Source organism: Solanum verrucosum, unplaced genomic scaffold (genome assembly GCF_900185275.1).
Source record: "Solanum verrucosum unplaced genomic scaffold, falcon-dt-bn FXZP01000058.1, whole genome shotgun sequence".
In the NCBI taxonomy this organism is placed as follows: Eukaryota; Viridiplantae; Streptophyta; class Magnoliopsida; order Solanales; family Solanaceae; genus Solanum; species Solanum verrucosum.
The window spans coordinates 2620271-2642604 of NW_026020303.1; the positions used below are offsets into that span (position 1 = coordinate 2620271).

The 22334-nt window shown below is 35.1% G+C and overlaps 2 protein-coding genes across 3 annotated transcripts in view; both read right to left on the reverse strand.

The window, feature by feature from the left end:
* LOC125835020 (ATP-citrate synthase alpha chain protein 2) overlaps positions 1-22334 on the reverse strand; it is an 877357-nt gene that overhangs the window by 554291 nt on the left and 300732 nt on the right. The gene's annotated exons all lie outside the window — the stretch shown is intronic.
* Positions 352-2962, reverse strand: LOC125834976 (uncharacterized). The gene is made up of 7 exons (XM_049514126.1): positions 2783-2962; positions 2513-2599; positions 2048-2260; positions 1801-1965; positions 1470-1523; positions 1226-1372; positions 352-729 (listed from the first exon to the last, which is right to left on the reverse strand). Exons 1-7 carry the CDS (start codon positions 2960-2962, stop codon positions 352-354), a joined length of 1224 nt encoding a protein of 407 aa, XP_049370083.1.

Below are 22334 nucleotides of genomic sequence, written 5' to 3' on the forward strand. Positions count from 1 at the left end.
ACCCAAAGTAGAATAGAAAGAAAAACCCAAGCCCTATCACCCTAAAACTGTAAAACAAAAAAAAAAAAAGACCATAACATATTCTCCCCCGTCCCAATTTATGTGACACTTTTTGTTTTTCGAGAGTCAAACAGTTTAAGTTTGATCGAAAATTTGTACATGAAATCTTCAATTGTTTTGAAATGAAATTTATATATTTGTAAACTACGTAAAAAGTACTATAAGTCACAATAATTGATAATTCAAAATGTTTAAAAGATCTATGAAAATTTTACGGTCAAAGATAGACTTGTTTGAATCTCGAAATCCGAAAAGTGCCACATAAAATGGGACGGAGGGAGTACCTTTTAATTAAGAACAATGTTGGTTTTTACCAGGACCTCCATAGTAAAAATAATGACCCCAAACAGAATTAATCCCTCCTTGAATATCATAACAATTTGGATGATCAGCCACAAGTTTGAGATTTGTGAGAGGTATTAGGCTATTATCTGAATCAACTAATTGCAAATTTCGAAAATAAGAAGCTTTTCCAAATCCTTGTGCAGGCAAATGACCACTTCCCATTTGAGTTGATGTGTGAAATCCAGAAGGATTAGTGTTCACTATTTCACCCCCAAATTGTATCATGCTTGCTGAACTCCCAAGATGTGAAAATAAAAATGATGGCCAGTAACCTACAACAACTCCTGACCCAAACTCTAGCCACCAATTCCCATGCTTTGGATCCTGCATTCGATCCATCAATTGGTTTACATATTCGGACTTAGAAGTGAATTCAAAATTTGTAGTCAATGAATGGGAGGAAAGATTAAGTATATTTTTGGGAAATTATTGTAACATAATTAATTGACTGTCTGAACTTTCACTTGTAATTTACTTTTCCATTTCTCTTTTCCTCCCCTACATATAATAATAACAATAAAAATATATACTATATATATACATTTCCAAGCTATTGCTAATTAACCTGGCCAGCTAAATAAAATGATTTCCAAGTTTAGTTCCTTTTAACATACATTTCGAAGAAAAAACACTTTAGGATTGGAACTATAGAACCATGTTTAGAAAATCAACTGCCAAAACTAAAACCTCAGACTCTAACAAGAAGGATGAGTTCAGTAGAGAAAACAAGTTTCACAAGTGACGTATATCATATAGCCCAACGCCCCGATCCCATCACCACGACCTCACTTTTAGTTTTTGGGGTTAAAAAAGTAATTACCTTCCAAATCAATATGGTGATATCATATTGGCCACCATCATAAGAGGATGTTGGAGAAATTGCAGCCCCAATAGCTATTCTATTATTGGTCTGGACAAATCCTGAACAAAGCAAATTGTAACATCCAGTTGTTTGATATGCATCACTCTGTGTAATTACATACAATTAATTATCCCCTCATTAAATTTAAATAGGTGGAATAAAAATATATATATTTATATACAGTAAAGTAACAACAACTTACAGTCCAGTAGGTAAAGAATCTTGGAAAATAGTCTCCATATATCTCTGGGCTAACCTGTTTAAATATTAATGATAAATCAATCAAACTTTATAATATGACTAGAACCTTTTTAGTCCGTTTAAAAAAGAATGAACGTCCCTTTGTTTTTTTTGACAGCATTTTAATTTCAATTTTCCACGTGACATGTTTAAGACCGGCCACAAGATTAAAATATATTATATTTTGGTATATTTAACCTAACTTTAAATTGAAAAATCTTGTTTATTTCTTAAACTCTGTGTCAAGTCAAAGTAGAAATAGAGGGAGTAGATGAGTTAAGGAGAATGCGTGCCTGCCAACCAGCTTCAATTGTGTTGAGATCATCAGCAAACGAACCAGAAATAATCCAGATTTGTGATAAACTGAATTCATATTGGTTGGATATTTGAGGTGCCCACACATTTATACTTGTTTTTGCTCCATAATATTCATCTCCACTTACGTATCCAATTGCATGCTGCTCAATGAAAAAAACAAAATACTTATATAGAAGAAGTTGTGAATATATAGAAGTTTGTAAATTGATGAAAAAAACGAACCTCATGGGCGTTACTTATTGTGTCTCTTCGAATTGGTGTTTTGATTTTTCTGCCAAATGTTTGAAGAGAGGATGCTCTTAGAATGTCTATTTCTCTTGTTCTTCTTATTGGTATTGTTCCTTCTGGACATGTTTCACCAGACAAGCTCCATAATTGAAAGTTTTCCAATTCATTAGGATTTGACTTGTGTCCATTTGGACTCTCAGGAGGATTCTACAATCACAAATATATTAGTGCTAAATTAAATATAGTATATACACATTGGGGGTAAAACACTCTCTAACAAAGACGACTTTGTACTAGGGAGACTTGAACTCGAGACTTCTGGTTAAAAAATGAATGGATACTTTACCACTCTATCACAATCCTTATTGGTATATAAATACACTTTGTTAATGTCAAATATTTTGGAATAAATTCAGTTTTTGGAAACCAAGTTTGAATGAGTAATTTGAAGTGATTTACCAAAGGCTTGTTTCCCCTTAGGTGAGGATGATCAAATGCTGGTTGTTGATGAGATAATACACAATCTATAACATCTCCATCAGGACTCTGCATCAATAATAAGTAGTGATTTTATTAGAGGAAAATGGGAAGAAAACATCATCAACAACAACATATCCTGTAAAATTAATCTCACTACGTGGGGTCTGGAGACGGTAGAGTGTACGTTAAGTACCTCGAGAAGGTAGAGAGGCTGTTTCTGACATGAATTAAGAAAAAAGTAAAACATGCCTGAATTGTCTTGAGAGAAGGCTTATTGATTTTCGTGAGATGATCTTTAATAATCATCTTCTCTTTCCATGCTTCAAAAGTCTGATTCGAAATTATCTCAGTTTCCAGTGAGCAAATAGGAGAAACAGAGAATATAAACCAAATTACAAAAGTAGAAATCTTGAAACAGCTACAGCCCATAATTCTTCTTCTTGTAAATCTGTTAGTATTAATTTCTTGTTGTGTACATTATATTGATTGGTGTTTCCTTCTTAACACCAATGTAACACACAATTCCCAAAAAAATGCATCTCTGTCACCATTTTGAAGAATTGAAATTCCCTTGTGAGTTTCATTTATACTCTGATTCTTGTCTGACTAACAACAATTTCTATGCCTGAGTTAGGAGTAGAAAAGAATGAGTTGTGCGCTTATAACACCATATGGTTAAGTGCTTCTACTCATCAAGACATGCACTAAAATTGAGTGGACAGAGAAAATAAAGTTTCTTTATTTGGAGGACTCATGTTTCCAGTCTACAATACAAAAGACTGAAACTTTAGCTTTTCTGTCAAATTTCACACGCCATAAAGTTGTCTTGTTAAGCATGACCCTGACATGAGAGTCATCCATTTTTCCTTTTTCTTAATTTATTTGACTAAAATTACTCATAATGAATGTTAACAATTCCAAAGAAAGAGTGTTGTCGTTGCAACCGTCCCAGTTAATCTTACTTGACACTAAGTTTAAGAAAGACAAAAAAACTTTTGAAAATTGTAGTTTAAAATAAGTTATAGATATTTGTATGGATAAAATGAGTATTTTAAAGTTAAATTGATATTAAATAGAGAAATATATCATTCTATTTGAGACGTACTAAAAGAAATATAAATCATATAAATTAGGACCAAAAAGTACTACTCTTTACTTTTGAGTTTAAAAGACAGATAGGAATTACACTTAATTCTCTCTTTCCTATTCTTACTTTAGGTCTCACATCGCTAAATGTTCTTTCTGTCAGCTAGCTTTCCTATACAGTTTCGTATTGAGGTCCGACTAAATCTAACTATAGTATTTTATATATTTCATAAGATTGAATGGCATCCCCCATTTTTTTTGTTTCTAAAATTTTGGTCGAAATGGATACATTTTATCTATGTATAAACAATAATTTATTTCATAAGCCACCTTTGGCATAATACATCCACGCCACTTAAATTTGTCAATAAATTTCATTAAAAAAACTTGAATTACATCTTGTTCTGGTTTAGCACCTGAACACATGATAAAATATTCTATTAGATAACACTTTTGACTTAAATTTAGAACTTTATTTTGCATGTATTCATAAGTATCTATTACGTAAATAAGTTAACCACTTAAGTATCACCTCTCTTTTAGTTGTTTTCTGCAATATCACAAATTTAATATATTTTTGGGTAATGACTATAAAGATTTTTAATTTATTCCTCTTTTTCTCTCGTAGTAAAGGACTTTATACATGTTTGCTACGGAGGACACTGTTTAATTTTCTATGAACAACATTTGAGTCAATTCCTTAAATGGTCACCCAAGTTTAGGCAATTGCCTTGAAATATTATTTATGTTTTATTTAGGACCAAAATATCATTCGACTATCACTATTTTCCTCCAAATATACTTGACCCTTCAAAAGCCTCACTCTCTCCTAGTCGGCATGACATGTCATTAATTTTTTTTTTGTAATAATAGAGTAATTTGATTCATTAAACCATTAAACTAAAATAATGATCATATTATTTTTTAAAAAGTATCTATTAGTTTATTAAGAATAAATTTTCATGCTTAAGAATCTTTTATCATAATTAATTTTTTATTTTTTATGCTATGAAGAGTAATTTTTTAAAACTTACTATAATGTCATCAATTTTGAATACTTATAAACACATATATTCAAAAAAATATTGATATATAAATCACTCATGAATGTCAACTTACATCAATTAATCATATATTCTATAATGAATCAATAATATTAAAAGTCAATTAACTATTAAAAATAATTAATTGGATACTTTGAAATCCATACTTACAATATCTTTTTTTGAAAAGAAAATAGAAAGTGAATAATATTTATATTAGAAAATAATTTTTTGATCTTTATTTATCAGTATGTTAATTTCATATAATATGTATATTATTGAATTAAAATAGGCAATTCAATTAATTATTACTTGTATTTCATGAATTTGGGATGAGATAAGAATATATATATTGGTGTTTAATTGTATGATAAGTTATAGTATAATATAATATAGCAATAAAAGAATAAAAATAACAAGTTAAATTAAAAAAAGTTAAATAATAATTTTCTCTCTTACCAACTTTTTTGTCAACCTTACAAATTTATTTGAATACTTTTATGAAAAAAATTGCTTAAATTTTTCAAATAATTTACTTAGGGATTTCGAAAATTACCAAGTAATAATTGCACATAAAGTTTTTTTCATTGAATTTTGTTTGGTAAAAATATATAAAGGAATTAGTTTTTAATTTTTTTTATAATCTTCATAAATTCTCATGTAATTAATATATTTGTTTTGTAGAGACATAAGTTTGATGAATTAAACAGATCTATTATTTTTTTAAAATGATTATTTAATAACATGACATATCAACTAGAATAGAAGGAGAATTTTGAGATATTTAGCGTTTTTTTTTTTTGGATAAAAAATAGTAGTAATAGTACTATTCACTTTCTATTTTTTCAAGAAAAAAATATTGTAAGCATGAATTTCAGAAAACACAATTAATTTTATTATTATAATTAATTGACATTTAATATTATTGATTCATTGTAAAATTTAGGGAAAATGCATAAGTACCCCCCAGCCTATGCCCGAAATCCCAGGGACACACCTAACCTTTACTAAGGTCCTATTACCCCCCGAACTTATTTTATATGTAATATTCTACCCCTTTTTGGCCTACGTGGCACTATCTTGTGGGCCCAGCGCATGTTGACAATTTTTTCAAGGATAGTGCCACGTAGGCCGAAAAGGGGTAGAATATTATAGATAAATTAAGTTCGGGGGGGTGATAGGACCTTAGTAAAGGTTAGGTGTGTCTCTGGGATTTCGGGTATAGGCTGGGGGGGTACTTATGCATTTTCCCTAAAATTTATGATTAATGATGTAAGTTAGCATTCATGAGTGATTTGTATATCAATTTTTTCTTTGAATCTATATGTTTATAAGTATTCAAAATTAATGATATTATAGTACGTTTTAAAAACATATTCTTCATAACATAAAAAAATAAAAAGTTTAATTATGATAAAAGATTCTTAAGTATGAAGATTTATTCTTAATAAACTAATATAAATATATATATTTTAAATAATATGATAATTATTTTAGTTTAATGGGTTTAATGAATCAAATTAGTCTATTATTAAAAAAAAAACTCTAATGACATGTCATGCCAACTAGGAGAGTGTGAGGTTTTTGAAGTGTCAAGTATATTTGGAGGAAAATAGTGATAGTTGAGTGATATTTAGGTCTTAAATGAAAAATAACTGATATTTTAACGCAAATTTCTAAACCTGGGTGACTATTTAGGGAATTGACTCAACAACATTTTGAAAGTTGTTCTAAAATATTTTTCAGTGTTTGATTAAGTAATTTTTTAAAGACTAAATGATATATCACTACATCAAAAATGATCATTAGCGGCAATTAATTCTTAATTGCCGCTAAATATGTATTTTTAGCGGCAATTAAAACTCTTTGTATATGTCCCTAAAACCTTTAGTGACATTGATTCTAATGGAACTTAACTAATGCCAGTAAATTTTTTATCACTATTTATTAATGTCTATATTTATTGTCGCTAAAAGTTGATTTTGTTGTAGTGTATGGTAGTTCTGTAAATGAAAGGACCAGGTATGTGAATAATGTTTCTGTGATATATTTAGTGTTAAGGGTTAACTTCGTTGAAATAAGTATTAATATAAAATATGATAATTTGTATATAAAGGAAACAAAAATAAAAGAGCGAGATCCGAAGATCTTATGCAGTATATAAAAAAAATGAAAACTTACATAAATCTCACTAGTTTAGGAGTTAATTACTTAAATATATGATAACACTCAAATTATCCTCAAGACAAGTAAGAGAATAAATGGTTGTCATCAATTATAATACCCAACTAAGAGCCTGAGTCAAATTCCACAGAGAATGATATAATGCAAGAAATTCAATTAGGAAATTAAGAGTGTAAACCAATTCATTTGCAACAATTAAAAGAAATAGGTGGATGATTTCACCAAATTTACGAAAAAAAGTTTTGATATCAAGTAACACAATTAGACTAAAATTAGGATTTCAAACAAGTAAAATACGATCTAGGAGTGTGAGGCTTGGTATCGATGTCAATTAAGGGTAATTGTGCTTGCTCGTTATCGCTAAACAATCATGAATATGCTGGGTAATCTTAAATAACACTAATCTTCTTTCAGTCTCATTACATCAAATCGTAGAATCTCCTTTCGGTCTCATCTATGTGTATCACAAATCAACCCAATACCTTACTAGAATCTCTCTTTCGAGCAAATTCGGGCAGCTAGAATTGAACCACAATGTCTCTTTCAAGAAAACTATAGTAAACAAATCTAAATTGCTGACTTTAAACTAATTACCCAACACAATTAATCTCTTTTGAGAATCAATCGAGGATCTAGACTAGGACTAAGTTTGCAACCTTAACCATGATTTAACCCTATGTTAATTAGTTTAAATCCATGAATCTACAACAATAAATCAGAGCAAGACACAAAACCCATTACACAATAAATCAACACTCAACCACATAATCACCCCCCTAGATTTGGGGTTTTAGCCAAGCATTATAAAAAAAAAAAGTATACCCATTATAATTTCATCCATTGGGGAATTGAAATAATGTTATAATCTTCAAGACCCACTTCAATTTGAACCTTCAATTCTCAATCACAAGATTGTTTGAAACCCCAAAAACTAAGAATGTTTTTCTAGCTAAGAGTTCAAAAGTTAATTCTCTAAAACTCTAACTTTGAACTGAAATTATTTTCCAAAATTTGATGCAATTTCTCTCTCTTTTAGGCTATTTATAGTTTCCCAAAATTTAGCCCAAAGTTCAATGCGTGACCAACTCGACAACAATAGTCAGGCTCACCAAACATATTTGGCGAATCACCATTTGTTCCTCAGCTCGCTTTTCACTTGCTTCTGGCTTTAGGTGTTTGAACCTCAATTGGTGGACTCAATCAAGTCTTCCTTTCACTTTCAGCGAATTGTCGATTACGACATTTGTTCGTCTTTTAAGCCTTCACTTTTTCTCAAAGTTCTGAAACCTTTTGCGATGGGCTTCTATCTGCCTTTTTAACTCGGTGAGTCGCCGTTTCATTTTAATTTTGCTGACCTGCCTTGAATATCTTCAAGTTTGAGCACTGTCACTTTGGGAGAGGTTAGACCACTTGGGCGATCCTCTCTTTTGGTTAGGCGACTACCAATTTGGAGTTTGTACTCCTTTCAATATTTTTTGCCTCAATTTTCATTTATTCATCCTTGCCTTATCCTTTGGCCTTCATAGCTACAAACCATCAAAATATCATCAAAATAGGACATAATTAGGCATTGGGGACACTAATTTTTGAACTAAAAATGCCTCAAAATGAGTATAAATCTACCACTCATCAGCACCCCCCAACTTAAACTTTTGTTTGTCCTCAATTAAATCAAGAACACAATTAGTTTAACAAGGGTGTCTACAACAGTTCTCGATTAGATTTAACATGTAAGGCTCACCACAAGACTACTCTCAAGCATATGCAACACTGAATCATGCTCAAAAAGCTTAAGCTCACTAAGCTTCCTTTCTAAAGAAAAAATCATGGTTCAAAAAAATGAATTCAAGTGCCCTCACATCAAGAACGATTTTGTGCTCTCACAAAGCAAATCAATAAATAAGTTAGGAATTAGAAATAAGTTAGGATAAATACATGCAAGCTTTATCGGTTTGCCCATATTTTCCAATCAACACACATCCTAGTTCATGCAAGATCTCAAAGGTCTTTTTAGGGTTGTAAAGGGCTGGGGGTAAATGTACGGTCGATTTGGCTTAGTGACTTCACCTTTTCAAAGCATTGTTGTATTCATCTTCACCCCTTCTCAAGTTATTTCCATTCTTTTCACTTGCAGACTCAAACCTCAACTTTTCACTCAATTTATTGGACATCCCTTTTATTTCATCACACTTTCTTTTTCATTTCAATTTTTAAACGTTTGCTCATTCTTTTTTTTATAAGGAGGGGTTCCTTCTTTTTATAACAAACTTCAAAGTTGAGTCTCACTTTTTCTTTCTTTTCCTTCCATTTGGCTTTCTTTCCTCCTTCCTTTCTACACCCCGACTTAGGCTTTTGGCCTAAGTTGACCATTCAAAAAAATCAATGCTTAGAAAAGGATTTATGGGTGAGAAGTTATGAACAATTTAGCTCAAGAGATTCCAACAAGGTTGACAACAAATGACTCAGGCTCAGATGGTGTCAAAATGGTTGCAGACCCTCATAAAGTAGTCACAAAAGGTATGAACATTTGAGTTTCCTCTCAAAATTTGTGCCTGAGATCATTTATTGCATTCACCAAAACTAGACAATTAGACTAATAAGACAAATTCTAAGATTCAACAAGCATGCTTTCAAGTTCCTTCTCACCACATTTGGCATTTCAAACACAATCATTTAGCATAGCTCTACAAAATAAAAAAGCTTGCATGCATTGTTCATTGGAAGGCTTACGTCAATACGCAAATAATCAATTATAAAATAAAAAAGATCATTAAAGAATGAAGCCACACCGATTTTTTCTTATAACATTCATACAAAATACATTTCTCATCATAAGCACTATCCAAGTATTTGATACGGTTATGACTATGTGTATTCCATGAGATTTTACTTAGCACCAAGAAGATTTTGGAATGGAGACCTGATGAGTTCGTGATTTGAACTTATTTGGGGCTTTATTTAGATGAATTTAGTGTCCTCAAATGCTTAATTTGTGCTATAAATTGATGTTCAATCCTTGATTTTCAGGTATATGGATTGAAGAACAAAGCAAGGACACTAGCATGCAAAAAGGATCAAAACAAACTGAAGAATTAAAGAAAGGCAAGCCTGGTGATCACCAAGAGCGTTTGGCAAATTGCCGAATGGCTAGTTCTACCACCTAAAGTTCCAGTGTGCCAGCCCTGAGGGAAGACACCAAGTTGACGACAAAAAGGAGCAGTCGGCGCATTGTCGAGTAGTTCCGCGAAACCAAGATAGATCGCCCAAAATTACAGACCTTGAGGATGCTGAATGCCAAGGCAAAAAGCGATGGAAGAGGTCAAAGGGCGGCTCGCCGAGTGGTTCAGCGAGCCCGACTTACTTCGCCAAATGCCCATTCGTAGCTTATTTTTCGAAACTATAAATTAGATTTTGAACATTTAGTTTAGTATCTTTTACATATTTGGACATCTATTTTTCATTGAAACGTTTTAGAACAATTTTCTCTTGAGTTTTTCTTAGTTTTTGAAGAACCTTAGAGATTCAATTTGGAGATTTTGGAAGTGGGTTTCAGGTTTTCTTCAAATTGAGCATTGTAAAGACTAAATCTCACTTACCTAGTTCATGGATAATCGATTTGGTAATTGTTTTTACCCTTTTATGATGTTTGGCTAAAATCCCAATTCTTGGGGTGTGATCATGTGATTATAGGCTAAATTAGTTTATGGGTATTGTTAATTACTAGTTTAAATGATATTTTTAAGTGAGTTTCATAATTAATTGTGGGTTAATTTATGAGTTGTAGTTGCAAATGCAACTCTACCTTTGTGTTCTTGGCTTGCTCGAGAGAGAGGTTTTAAAACTAAGATTATTGAATGATGGTTTATGGGTATTGAGTTGATCTGGGTTTAGCTTGAGAGAGTGAATCCTAAACCCAATCCCATACATTTAGCTTGAGGGAGTGAATGAATTAAGGTGCAGGCTGTTCTTCATTGTTATGCTTGTTGATGTTTGAGAGAAATCACCTGATTCGGGGTAGTTGTTTGAGAGAAAACTATCTCCCTTATAATCCAGTGAACTCACTGATATTTAGTTATTTACTAGTAGTTGCAATTACCCATATGCCTATATTTGCCTATAATCGATCCCATCCCGAGAATCCGTCTCCCTATGTTATTCTGAGTTGTTTGTGACTGCTGTGTAGTTGATAATTGAAAACTAAAACCCCCAATATGACATTCGTGTCATCCCTTTAATTTGTTTAATGTCTTTTCCGATAATATTTATTCCTATGGTGGTTTAAACCGCATTCATACTTCTTAATTAAATTCTAAACACGTACCACTCCATGTGGGATTCGACCCCAACTCATTTAGTTGGATTTTATATTGATTTACGATCGTTGACACTTAGAATATGAAGAAGTGTGCTTGAAACATTAAATCAAAATGGCGCCGCTGCCTGGGAGTGGTGTTGTTTGAAATTCTTTTGGTGAAGTTAAATTGTGTTCTTGTTAGTTATAATTTAATCTACTTACTTTTATTTTTGGTTTTTGTATTGCTTATTAAAACAAATGAGGAAATGAGCATTAAGGAAGTAATGATAGCCAAATGGGCCACCAAGATAATGTTGGAAACCTCAATGATGTCAATGACCCAAACATTAATAACCCAGTCCAAATGGGTGGTGTTGGGGTCATTCGTTTGCCTCCAGCGGAAGAAAACGTTGTTTTCCACATTACAAGCACGATGCTTCAGCTCCTTCTACTGAAGGGTTTGTTTGGAGGGTTAACTCATGAGGATCCCATGAGCATATTAGGAACTTTGTTGATGTCTGTGGACCGTTCTCATTTAAGAACATATCGCAAGAATCGGTTCGGCTGAGTTTGTTCCCATTTTCTCTGATGGGCGAGGGAAACAAGTTGTAGATTGAGTTGCCAAGAGATTCTATCACTTCGTGGGACGAACTTATTACTGCATTTCAAGTGTGATTTTCCCTCCTTAAAAGATGATGACACTTAGGGATAATATCCAAAGTTTCAAGCGCTTGGAGGGTGAGCCAATCCATGAGACGTGAATACGGTTCAAGAAGTTGTTGTTACAATGTCCAACTCATGGATTGCCCGACAGCCTGCTGCTGCAATACTTATATAGGAGTCTTGACTGGGTGAACAAGGGAGTGGCTGATCAATTTTCTCCGGGAGGTTTAATGCAACAGCCCTATGCAATAGCATCCCAACTCCTTGATTGCATGACCAAAATTAACCGAGCATGGTACACTCGCGAAGACCAAGTCTCTCCTCTTACTTATAAAATAACAAAAGAGCAGATTGAAAAAGATCAAGAGAGAGACCAAAACATAGCAAAGATGATGACCCAACTAGACATCTTGGCCAACAATGTCATGGGTGCTGGTACAAGGAGTGTTAATGTTGTTGGTGTTGGTGGTGTAAACCCCGATGAGGCCAAATTTGAAGTGTTGTACAATGAGGAAGTGAACTTCCTAGACAATTAAGGAGGAGTCTATCGTGCAAACTACCCAAGGCCAGGTGGTAATCAAGGCTGGAATAGAGATGAGGGTTAGAGAGATTGGCGTGATCGTAACACCACTTGGCAGGAAAGAGAGGGGGAGAAGGATAGGTATGTTCCTCTCCATGAGCGTCAAAAACCCAAAGATTCTAAGGGTGGACGTATGGACAACATGCTTTCACGCATTCTTAACAAGGTTGAAGGGTCTGATAAAGTTTTGAAAGAAATAAAAGAGGATGTTACGACTCTCAACCAGACGGTAACTTCTCACTCAGTCTCTATCAAGCAGTTGGAGACCCAAATAGGTCAAATTTTGTCTCGGCTGAACCCAAGACAACAAGGAGAGTTGACTAGTGATATAATGGCAAACCCCAAAAATGAAGCTTGAATGGGTACTTGTGTCGTGCCACGACATTAACTAAGGCGCTTTTTGGGAGGCAACCCAAGTCTTTAATGTTTTAAGTTTTCTTTTGAATAACGGGTGTTGATTGTGCAGGTTTAAAATTGGAATGTGTTTGAAAATGTGCAAATTGACTAGCCAAGAGTCCAGTCGGCAACTCACTGAAGAGGTCGGCGAGCCCGACTTGGACCATCGTTGGACCCACTTGGTGGGCCAATGGCTGAATTTGCGACTCGCCGAACAGGTCGATGAGTCCGATTTTGTCCACCGTTTGGACCCCCAAATTAATTAGAGGTTTTGTAAAACTCGGCGAGGTAAGTCACCATTCGGCGCATCACCGAGTGGTTCAGCGTGGTTTACTAATACCGCCGAAAGGGCTGCGAACTGAAAGGTTCTAAAAGGCCAAACGGTTTAAACTTTCAATTCTGTAATTTTTCTTGAATTATTTCTAACTTTTTCGATGTGTTTTGCAGAAATGGTTAGGACCAATTGGGACGAAAGTGGAACGCCATTCAGCAAATGAGCACGGGGTATTGTGATCTATGAGAGAGCAACTACTTTCTCTAAAAAGGGCAAGAAAGCACCTTCGAAGGGAGGCAAAGGCAAGGGCAAAGCGCCTGTAGTTAAGAGACCGAAGCATAACTTCGGCAGTGATGGGGATTTTTTAATTCTCAGGCCTCATTCTTCGAGCCTGAAGATGACCAACCACTTCAGACCCAACGAGCTGAGACTCGTGCCAGAGTTTGTAAATATTCATCTCGAATCCCGGAGTCTACCCCTCCTACTGCTGATATAGTGCCAACTCCGACATAGACGGTGGTTCCAGCACCACCAGTTCAGGGTCCTCCTCCCCAGCAACTCAACAGGCTAAAGACCGAGGGACTGAGGACCATTCTTGAAGATAAGAGATTGTCCACGGAAGGTGTGGTGGACATGTACCCTCCTGTGTGGGATACACTCCAGTACCACAGGTTCAACATATTCACCAGGCCCCATGGCCCATACATTCCCACCTAGGTCTGAGAGTTCTACACTGCATACAGTGAGTTAGTACCCTAGGGGAAGAAGAAGGCTAGTGTCTTCAGACTGGTAGAGCCTGTGGTAGTTCGGGGGAAGACAGTGGGATGCAACAACGATCATATCAAAGCTGCACTTGACAGAGCTACATGGTTTGAGCATGATTACGAGAGCATGACTACAACACAGACTCTAGATGACCTAGAGGACTAGCTTGCTTCCCTCATTTCTGATACCACCCCGAGGTAGATTGAGGCGGAGTCCCAATTGAGAAGAAAGACTTGAATATAGCAGCCCTGTATTGGTTCGGGTTCATCAACAGTTCTATCATGCCCTCATAGAATGAGTCCATCCTCCGCCACCCAAAGGCGGCATGTCTCGAATTCATCATCGCTAAGAAGCGACTCAACTTGGGACTGATTATAGAGAAGGAGATGACCATGAGGACCAAACAGCGCCAGACGTCCCTGACATCCCCAATGCTTATTATAGAGTTATGTTGGCGGGCTGGAGTTCCTCGTGACGAGAATAGGGACATTGAGGTCACACCCACATCCTCCACCGATATACGGTGCATAGAGGCCGAGTACAGACGAGATGAGGCGAATAGGAGGAGATCAGCTCTGGTGGATACATCCCCAAAGGTTGATATTGAATTTATACCTGCAGAGGCAACTTTGTACATCTACTTCCACTCATTCCCAGGCCCCAGGTTTTACCACTGCCTCCCAGCCTTCCACTTCAGGTACCAGTGCCTCAAGGACTCAGATCACTCAGGCCATACTCCTCAAGATGAGGCACCTAGCCCATTCTGCCGATGTGCGGGATTCTCGGCTAGAGGCCGAGGTTCCTTGGATGATTGATAGAGCCATTTTAGCTACTTTGACACCTTTTCGGACATCTATTGATGCTCTCACGGTGAGAGTAGAGACTTGTGAGAGTCGAAAAGGGATTACTACTAAGGTTATGACTTTGAAAGCTGAGGTTTCTGAGTTGAGAAAGGATGTGGACCAGCTAAAGTCCACAGCCTTCACTTCACTGTTTGAGTCAGCAGAGGTCCCTGAGGTTCCGGCTGCAGATGTCCTGGCCAGTTCTGTTGTGCCTCCGGCGACCACCGGAGATGATATTATGGAAGATGTTGCTGCTGTCGAGTCTGAGGCTAAGACCGATGAGGAGCAACTTAAGGAGCGAGAGGCACCTGCATATGATGATCTGGCAGATCTAGAGGGTGCCATGTTTGAGACTGCCCGACAAGCCTCCTTGAGGGACACTTCTATGACAGGCTCTAGTGGAGCCGGTGTTGCTATTACCCTGGGCACTGATGCCCAAGACTAGAGTGTTACCTCAGACATTGATGCTCCGACAGACGAAGCTACTGAGAAGACATGATCATTTTTACCTCCCTCTCTGTTGCTTTTATTGATTTTTGTGTCTTTGTTGCATTTGAGGACAACTGCTTTTCTTTTGTGGGTGGGTGAGATATTTCCATACCTATCTCTTGTGATTCTATTTTATTTGTGAATATTTGGTGCTTTGATCTATATATGTGTTTTAGTTTTAATTTTGTGGATGGTTGAGCTTGTGGCTCCTTGTTTTGAATGGAAATGTTTTTGACCTATTTTGAAAATTTTGTGCCCCCTCTTTTGTGTGTGATTGTGGTTGTTCTTGTGCTAGCTTGAGTATCGGTTATGATCAATACCGATGACTTAAATAGTGCTCTTAATTGAACAAAATGAATGCGCGGCACGATGAGGCCAAATGAAGTTGCATAGATAATGTGTGGATTTTTTGCATCTCTTTGTGACTAGCCTATTATCGAATGAAGTCTCTTGTGATGAACATTGCACACTAGCTCGAATGAGTCTCGTTTGATATTGGTGTAAATGCCTTGTGTGATGAGCTTACCTTGAACACTGTATGTCACCGACACTTAGAATTTGCCCCGTTGGTCCGGTTGACTAAGTAATGCAAGTACTTGAAATGATCTTAGGCAACAATTTTAAAAGAGTGAAACAATTTGACATTATACCTCTTTTTGTGGCCAACCTTGTGAGATGGTGTGAACCTTGCTTGAACACCTTTAAGCCTTATCCTTTTCTTGGAAGAAACTTGAACAATTGTGACCCCTCTTTATCCATGCACCCATAACTCTCACCAAGTGTGGTTTGTTTGAATTGCCAACTTAGGCCAAAAGCCTAAATTGGGGGTATGGGGAAAAGAGAAGGTAAATCAAGAAGTGTGAAAAATTCCCCCTTTGAGCAATGGTGTTGATTGAAAAATATGGAACTCCTCCATATAAAAAAACAAAAAAAGAAAGAAAAAGAAAAGGGATGAAGAAGTTGTGAAATAAAGTAGTGAAAGTTGCAAAATAAATGGAGTATCCGGTAGTCCATTGGAAGTTGAATAATGGGGTGGATTATGAGCATGATCAAAATGTTGAAGGGAAGGAAGAAAATGATGTTCAGACCACATTTCATGAGGGTAGTAGCCACTGAGCCTAAATGACCATACCTTTTCACTCAGCCCCTTACAAGCCTTGAAAAGACCTTTTTGATCTTGAGTGAGCTGAAACAAATGTTGATTGGAAAATAAGGGGAAACGTATGGGTGAAGTCATGCATGTGTTCATCTTTGTGAGTGTGAGAGTCGTATGTGACTTCAGAACTATAGATTGTTGAGAAATTGTGTGAATATGGAATCTTCTTTGTTGTGAGGGCATTTTAGTACCTTTGTTAAGCTTGAACTTGCATTTGAAGCAAGTATTGTGAACTTGAGCATCTTTGATAATGGTGAGTCACAATTTGAATCTTTGAGTGCACAATTGATCATTGCATGAGTAGTTGAGTCTCGTTGTGTGTATTCATGTTAATGTCTTTTGTAGCACTGTTTGAGACATCCTTTTTTGAATTGTTGAACTTGAGTTTACTTGAGGACAAACAAAAGTTCAAGTTGGGGTGTTGATGAGTCCGTGATTTGGACTCATTTGGGGCTTTATTTAGATAGATTTAGTGTCCTTAAATGCTTAATTTTTGCCATAAACTGATGTTAAATCCTTGATTTTCAGGTATATGGATTGAGGAACAAAGTAAGGACACTAGCATGCAAAAAGGAACAAAACAAATAGAAAAATTGAAGAAAGGCAAGCCTGGTGATCGCCAAGAGCGTTTGGCGAATCGCCGAATGTCTAGTTCTACCGCCTAAGTTCCAGTGTGCCAGCCCTGAGGGAAGAAACCAAGTCGGCGACAAAAAAGAGTAGTCAACTCATCGCCAAGTAGTTCCGCAAAGCCAAGATAGATCGCCCAAAATTACAGACCTTGATGATGCTGAATGCCAAGACAAAAAGGCGATGAAAGAGGTCAAATGGCGGCTTGTCGAGTGGTTCAGCGAGCCCGACTTACTTCGCCAAATGGCCATTTGTAGCTTATTTTCGGTGACTATAGATTAGATTTTGAACATTTAGTTTAGTATCTTTTACATCTTTGGACATCTATTTTTCATTGAAACGTTTTAGAACAGTTTTCTCTTAAGTCTTTCTTAGTTTTTGAAGAATCTTAGAGATTCAATTTGGAGATTTTTGAAGTGGGTTTCAAATTTTCTTCTAATTGAGCATCCTAAAGACTAAATCTCGCTTACCCAGTTGATGGATAATCGATTTGGTAATTGTTTTTACCGTTTTATGATGTTTGGCTAAACCCCAATTCTTGGGGTGTGATCATATGATTATGGGCTGAATTAGTTTATGGATATTGTTAATTACTAGTTTAAATGCTATTTTGAAGTGAGTCTAATCATTAATTGTGGGTTAATTTATGAGTTGTAGTTGCAAATGCAACTCTACCTTTGTGTCTTGGCTTGCTCGAGAGAGAGGCTTTAGAACTAAGATTATTGATTGATGATTTATGGGTATTAGGTTGATATGGGTTTAGCTTGAGAGAGTGAATCCTAAACACAATCCCACACATTTAGCTCGAGAGAGTTAATGAATTAAGGTATGGGTTGTTCTTCATTATCATGCTTGTTGATGTTTGAGAGAAATCACTTGATTTTCCAAAGGTTTTATCAAAGCTTTTCCTATGATTTTCTAATGTGCATTGACCATGTCTATGATTTATGATTTCACTTTAAAAGCTTTTATTACATTTACTTGGTCATGCATATCATATTTTAAGTCCACTATGTTATCAGACTTATGTTTTTATGTATTTTTCCATATTCAATACATTTAAAGTACTGATACATATTGTGCCTATATTGTTTCAAAATATAAGATCCGACGCTTCTCCTCTTGGACGTGGTTAGATCAGGATTGCTCAGCTATTGCTTGTGTTGGATTGGTGAATCTACATGGTTCGAGGGCAAGACCATGACCACTCTATTGTTTTCTTAATCTTTCAGTTTTCAGAATATGTTTGTGACTTAGGCGTTTATTCTAGTCACGTCTATGATAGTAGAAGGCTTGTGTTAGACTTAGTTAATGTTCCACATATTCTCTTATGTACTCTTTTTGTGTCTTTTATAACATCAAAAGAGTTGAGACTTATATTGCTTATAATCTCTTTTATGGTATTTCATTACGTCATACTTATGTCAGGTGACTTGTTTAAGGCTCTCAAGATCCTATCGCCATGACACATCAAAGGTGTACTTTGGGTTGTGAAAAACTTGGTATTCAGAGCATCCAATTTTAGAAAGTTCTTTGGATGTCAGAAAAGTTCTGTCGAGTAGAGTCTTGTTCATGAGTGTGAAGCACGCCATATTTATGAATAAGAGACTACAAGGCGTTTAAGAAACATCACTTCTTTCACTACTCTAAAGTCGTGCCATGGAGTTTATCTATATATAGGTCTTCCTCCTAACTCTTGTCCGATGCCTTTCAGGAAATGCCTTCTCAAAGAGCTAACACAAGGAATACGGGTGGTAATGAGGATCTTGAGGTTCCTAAGCTCTGGTCGATCCTCTAGCTGAGCAATTGTTACATGCCGAGTTTAGAGCCGCTTTCCAAGTATTGACTCAAGCTATGACTGCTCAAGCTAATAGAGAAGTTGTCGCTCCCGTTAACTCAACTGTGGGTACAACAGAAATAAGGGTAAGAGACTTCACAAGGATAAATCCTCTGAAATTTCATGGGTCAAAAGTGGAAGAGGATTCAAAAGAGTTCATAGAGGGAATCCACAAGATTGTGTACATCATGGGTGCATTGCTGGAAAAGGCGGACTTTGCCACTTACCAACTTAAGAATGTTGCTCAAGTGTGATTCAATCAATGGAAAGAAGAAAGGGAGATTGATGCAGGTCCTCGCGATATGGATAAGTTCAAAGGGACATTGTTTGATAGATTCTTTTCCCTTGAGATAAGGGAAACAAAAGTGCTTGAGTTCATCAATCTTTGACAAAGTAACATGAATGTGAAAGAGTATGCATTTAAATCCACTCAATTTTCAAAGTATTCTCCTACTATGGTTGCGACTCTAGAGAACAGATGAGTAAGTTTGTATCGGGTGTGTCCGAGATGGTGGTCAAAGAGTGCTGAACCGCCATGTTGATAAAGGAGAGGGATATCTCGTGTTTGATGATATATGCCCAACAAATCAAGGATAAAATTCTAAAAGAGAAATCTAGAAAGTCAAAAAAGGCAAAAATGGGTGATGGCGACTTCTCTCACCTTAGGTCTGGTAGGCTCGAACATTCTCAGATTAGCGTCATTAAAGATGACTTAGGTTATTCATGTATGTACATCACTATAGAGAAGCACAATCACTCTTATGTGACATTGATATCCGATCCCCACACTACTAGACTGTTTGTTAACTCTTGTTTTCGTTCGAATGTTAGTTTAATTGTGATAATTGACAACAAAAGCTTTATATTAAGGTTGTGGTACCATCCACCCAATTGTTCTTACTCTTCCAAATGAGCTAATTTAAAGTCCAAATCTCTCAATCGGTCACTTTTTTAATTGATTTTGGAGAGTGATTTGAGTGTTATCACATGTCCATATCTAGTCTACCACAACAATACTATGAACCATTTGATCTTGTTAGAGAGCCTTAAAGTGATGCAAATATAAGGCCTCAAGTTAAATATGAAAATCTCACGAAACTGAAGATGAGGATGAATAAAAAAAGCCATTTAAAAATAAAGTGATATCTTTTAGAGGTTATCATGCTGAAATTAGTCAGTCTACAAAATTTTCTTACTCACCCACTAAGCTCACTTAAAAAGGAAAAGAAGTTGTCACTAGCAACCAATTGAAAAGGGAGAGAAAAGAAGGTGGGCAAGTTGAAGACAAGAAAAGCTAATGGGAGATCCCAAATTTAATATGTACTGAATAGTGCAGAAAATTGCCTGCTTTTATTTATTTTTGCTTGAAGTAGATAGATGCAAAATAATGAACACTTGCGTTTATTTTGGGTTAAATTTGATAGATGCAAAACAATAAATGTTTATGTTTGTTTTTGCCTTAGAGATTAAGTTATGAAATTTGATGAATCATTAACGATTGATTTTGTCCTTATTTTGTAAAGTCTTTTAGTTCTCACTTAATGTTGAGAAAAACATCATTTTTTAGATCTGTGGAGTCAGTGTTGTGTGTAATTTTCAGTTTTTGTGAAAGTATTTTTTTCAATTTTGAAGTCATTATTCCAGATGTGGCGAATGCATTAGTTTCAGTTATTTACTTAGTTTATGCGCAACATTATTGCCCAGCATTGGTTTAAATTTTGTAATGCATACCCTCCAGTTTTGGACCTATATTTATTCAAATTTTATCTAGCATTCTTGTCTAGATATTTTCACACTACTTCAAAATTTATGTAACATTGATATCCAAACTTCAGATTTTCACTTCAACTTCATTATAAGCAAATAAAGTACTCACTTCAACGTAAGTACTACAACTTCATTAAAAAATATAAACTTCAACAAGAAAAAAACATTAATTGCATGATCCCTACAACAAACACAATGAGCAAAGCACATGAAATGAAAATGATAGTTTTCAGCCTTTTAATTTTCTTCTCCCAAGTCATAACTTTTCCAGCCTCTTGGGCTGAAATAAATTTCATTTCTTCAATCTTCTCCCTCAAATTACTAATTTTGGCTACCTCTTAGAGATTAACAAAATTCATTTGTTCAATTTTTTTTTCCAGATTGTCCCTTTCAACCTGTTCCATTCCACCGACCATCCTTTTCAATTTGTTCTTTCAACCTTCATAACATTCAATTTACCTTTTGGGTCAATTATGACAATTACTGCTCTTGGCGGGAGTTGTTTGTCTTGCCATTCTTAATATCCACATGAAGTGACCTACATTTATTATACAAATCCGACCATCGCATTTACATAATAATTTATAGAAATACTTAGTTATAATTTAACCAATTAAATTTTGTATATAAATAACCAAACCTCAAATTAATTTATAACTTACTTTGGGTCTTGGACATTTGTAGAACCTTCTCCTTGCATTCAGATCAGTCCAAGCCATCAAATTTAGCACATTGAGATCATAATGACATCTTTTTGCATATCATGTTTCAAGTGAATTGATAAAGCATTCTGACATTGCTTTGAAATCCAAGAGGTGAAGAAAGCTTCTTGAAGGAGTGGGGGAAGAAATGGAATAAGAATGAAATTATGATTACTAGGGAAGGTTGGATCTTTTAATAGGTGAGTGGATGTGCTTAGGTGTAAAATTTTGTTTCTTCGGTAGAATTTAAAAAAAAAACTAAATGTAGGTGGTTAAGATTTCTAGATTCGAGAGTATTAATGCCACCTTATTTGACATGTTTCTTTTTCTTTCAAAGAGAAACAATCACTCCCTAAAACTTATTGTGCTTGATCTATATCCTACCTAACTCGATTAAGCTTTTTGGAGTTTGTCGAACAACACATTTAATAGCTCTTAAACCAAATGTTTTACTCCCTCTGTTTAAAAAAGAATGACTTACTTTGACTTGACACGGAGTTTAAGAAAATAAAGAAGACTTTTGAATCTTGTGGTCCTAAATTAAAGTTATGTCAAATGTACAAAGTTGCCCTTTAATCTTGTGGCCTTAAACATACCACGTGGAAAACTGAAATTAAAATGTTACCAAAAAAAGAAAGAGGTCATTCTTTTAGAAATTGACTAAAAAGGAAAGGAGGTCATTCTTTTTTAAACAGATGAATTACCTTTTATTTTACTTACTATCATTTTGTATTTTTCTTTTTTCATAATTTTTTTCATCTTTGTATTTGTAAGAAAAAAATTTAGACGGCGAGAAGCATGGTACTAGTTATAAATATAGACTAAATTTGAGCAAAATTATAAACTTCCATTTTGGGGATAATATATACTTCCTTCGTCCACTTTTAATTGTCATGTTGCGCTTTTCGAAAGTCAATTTGATTAATTTTCAAAGTTAATTAGATTATATTAATTTAATATTTTAAACAAAAAATTTAGATATTCAAAAAGTAAGCGAAAAATACTATAAATTGTAACTTTTTGAATATCAATATGATGAAAAAATACATCGTAAAAAGTTAGTCAAAATTCTTATCTTTTGACTCTTAAAAAGGAAT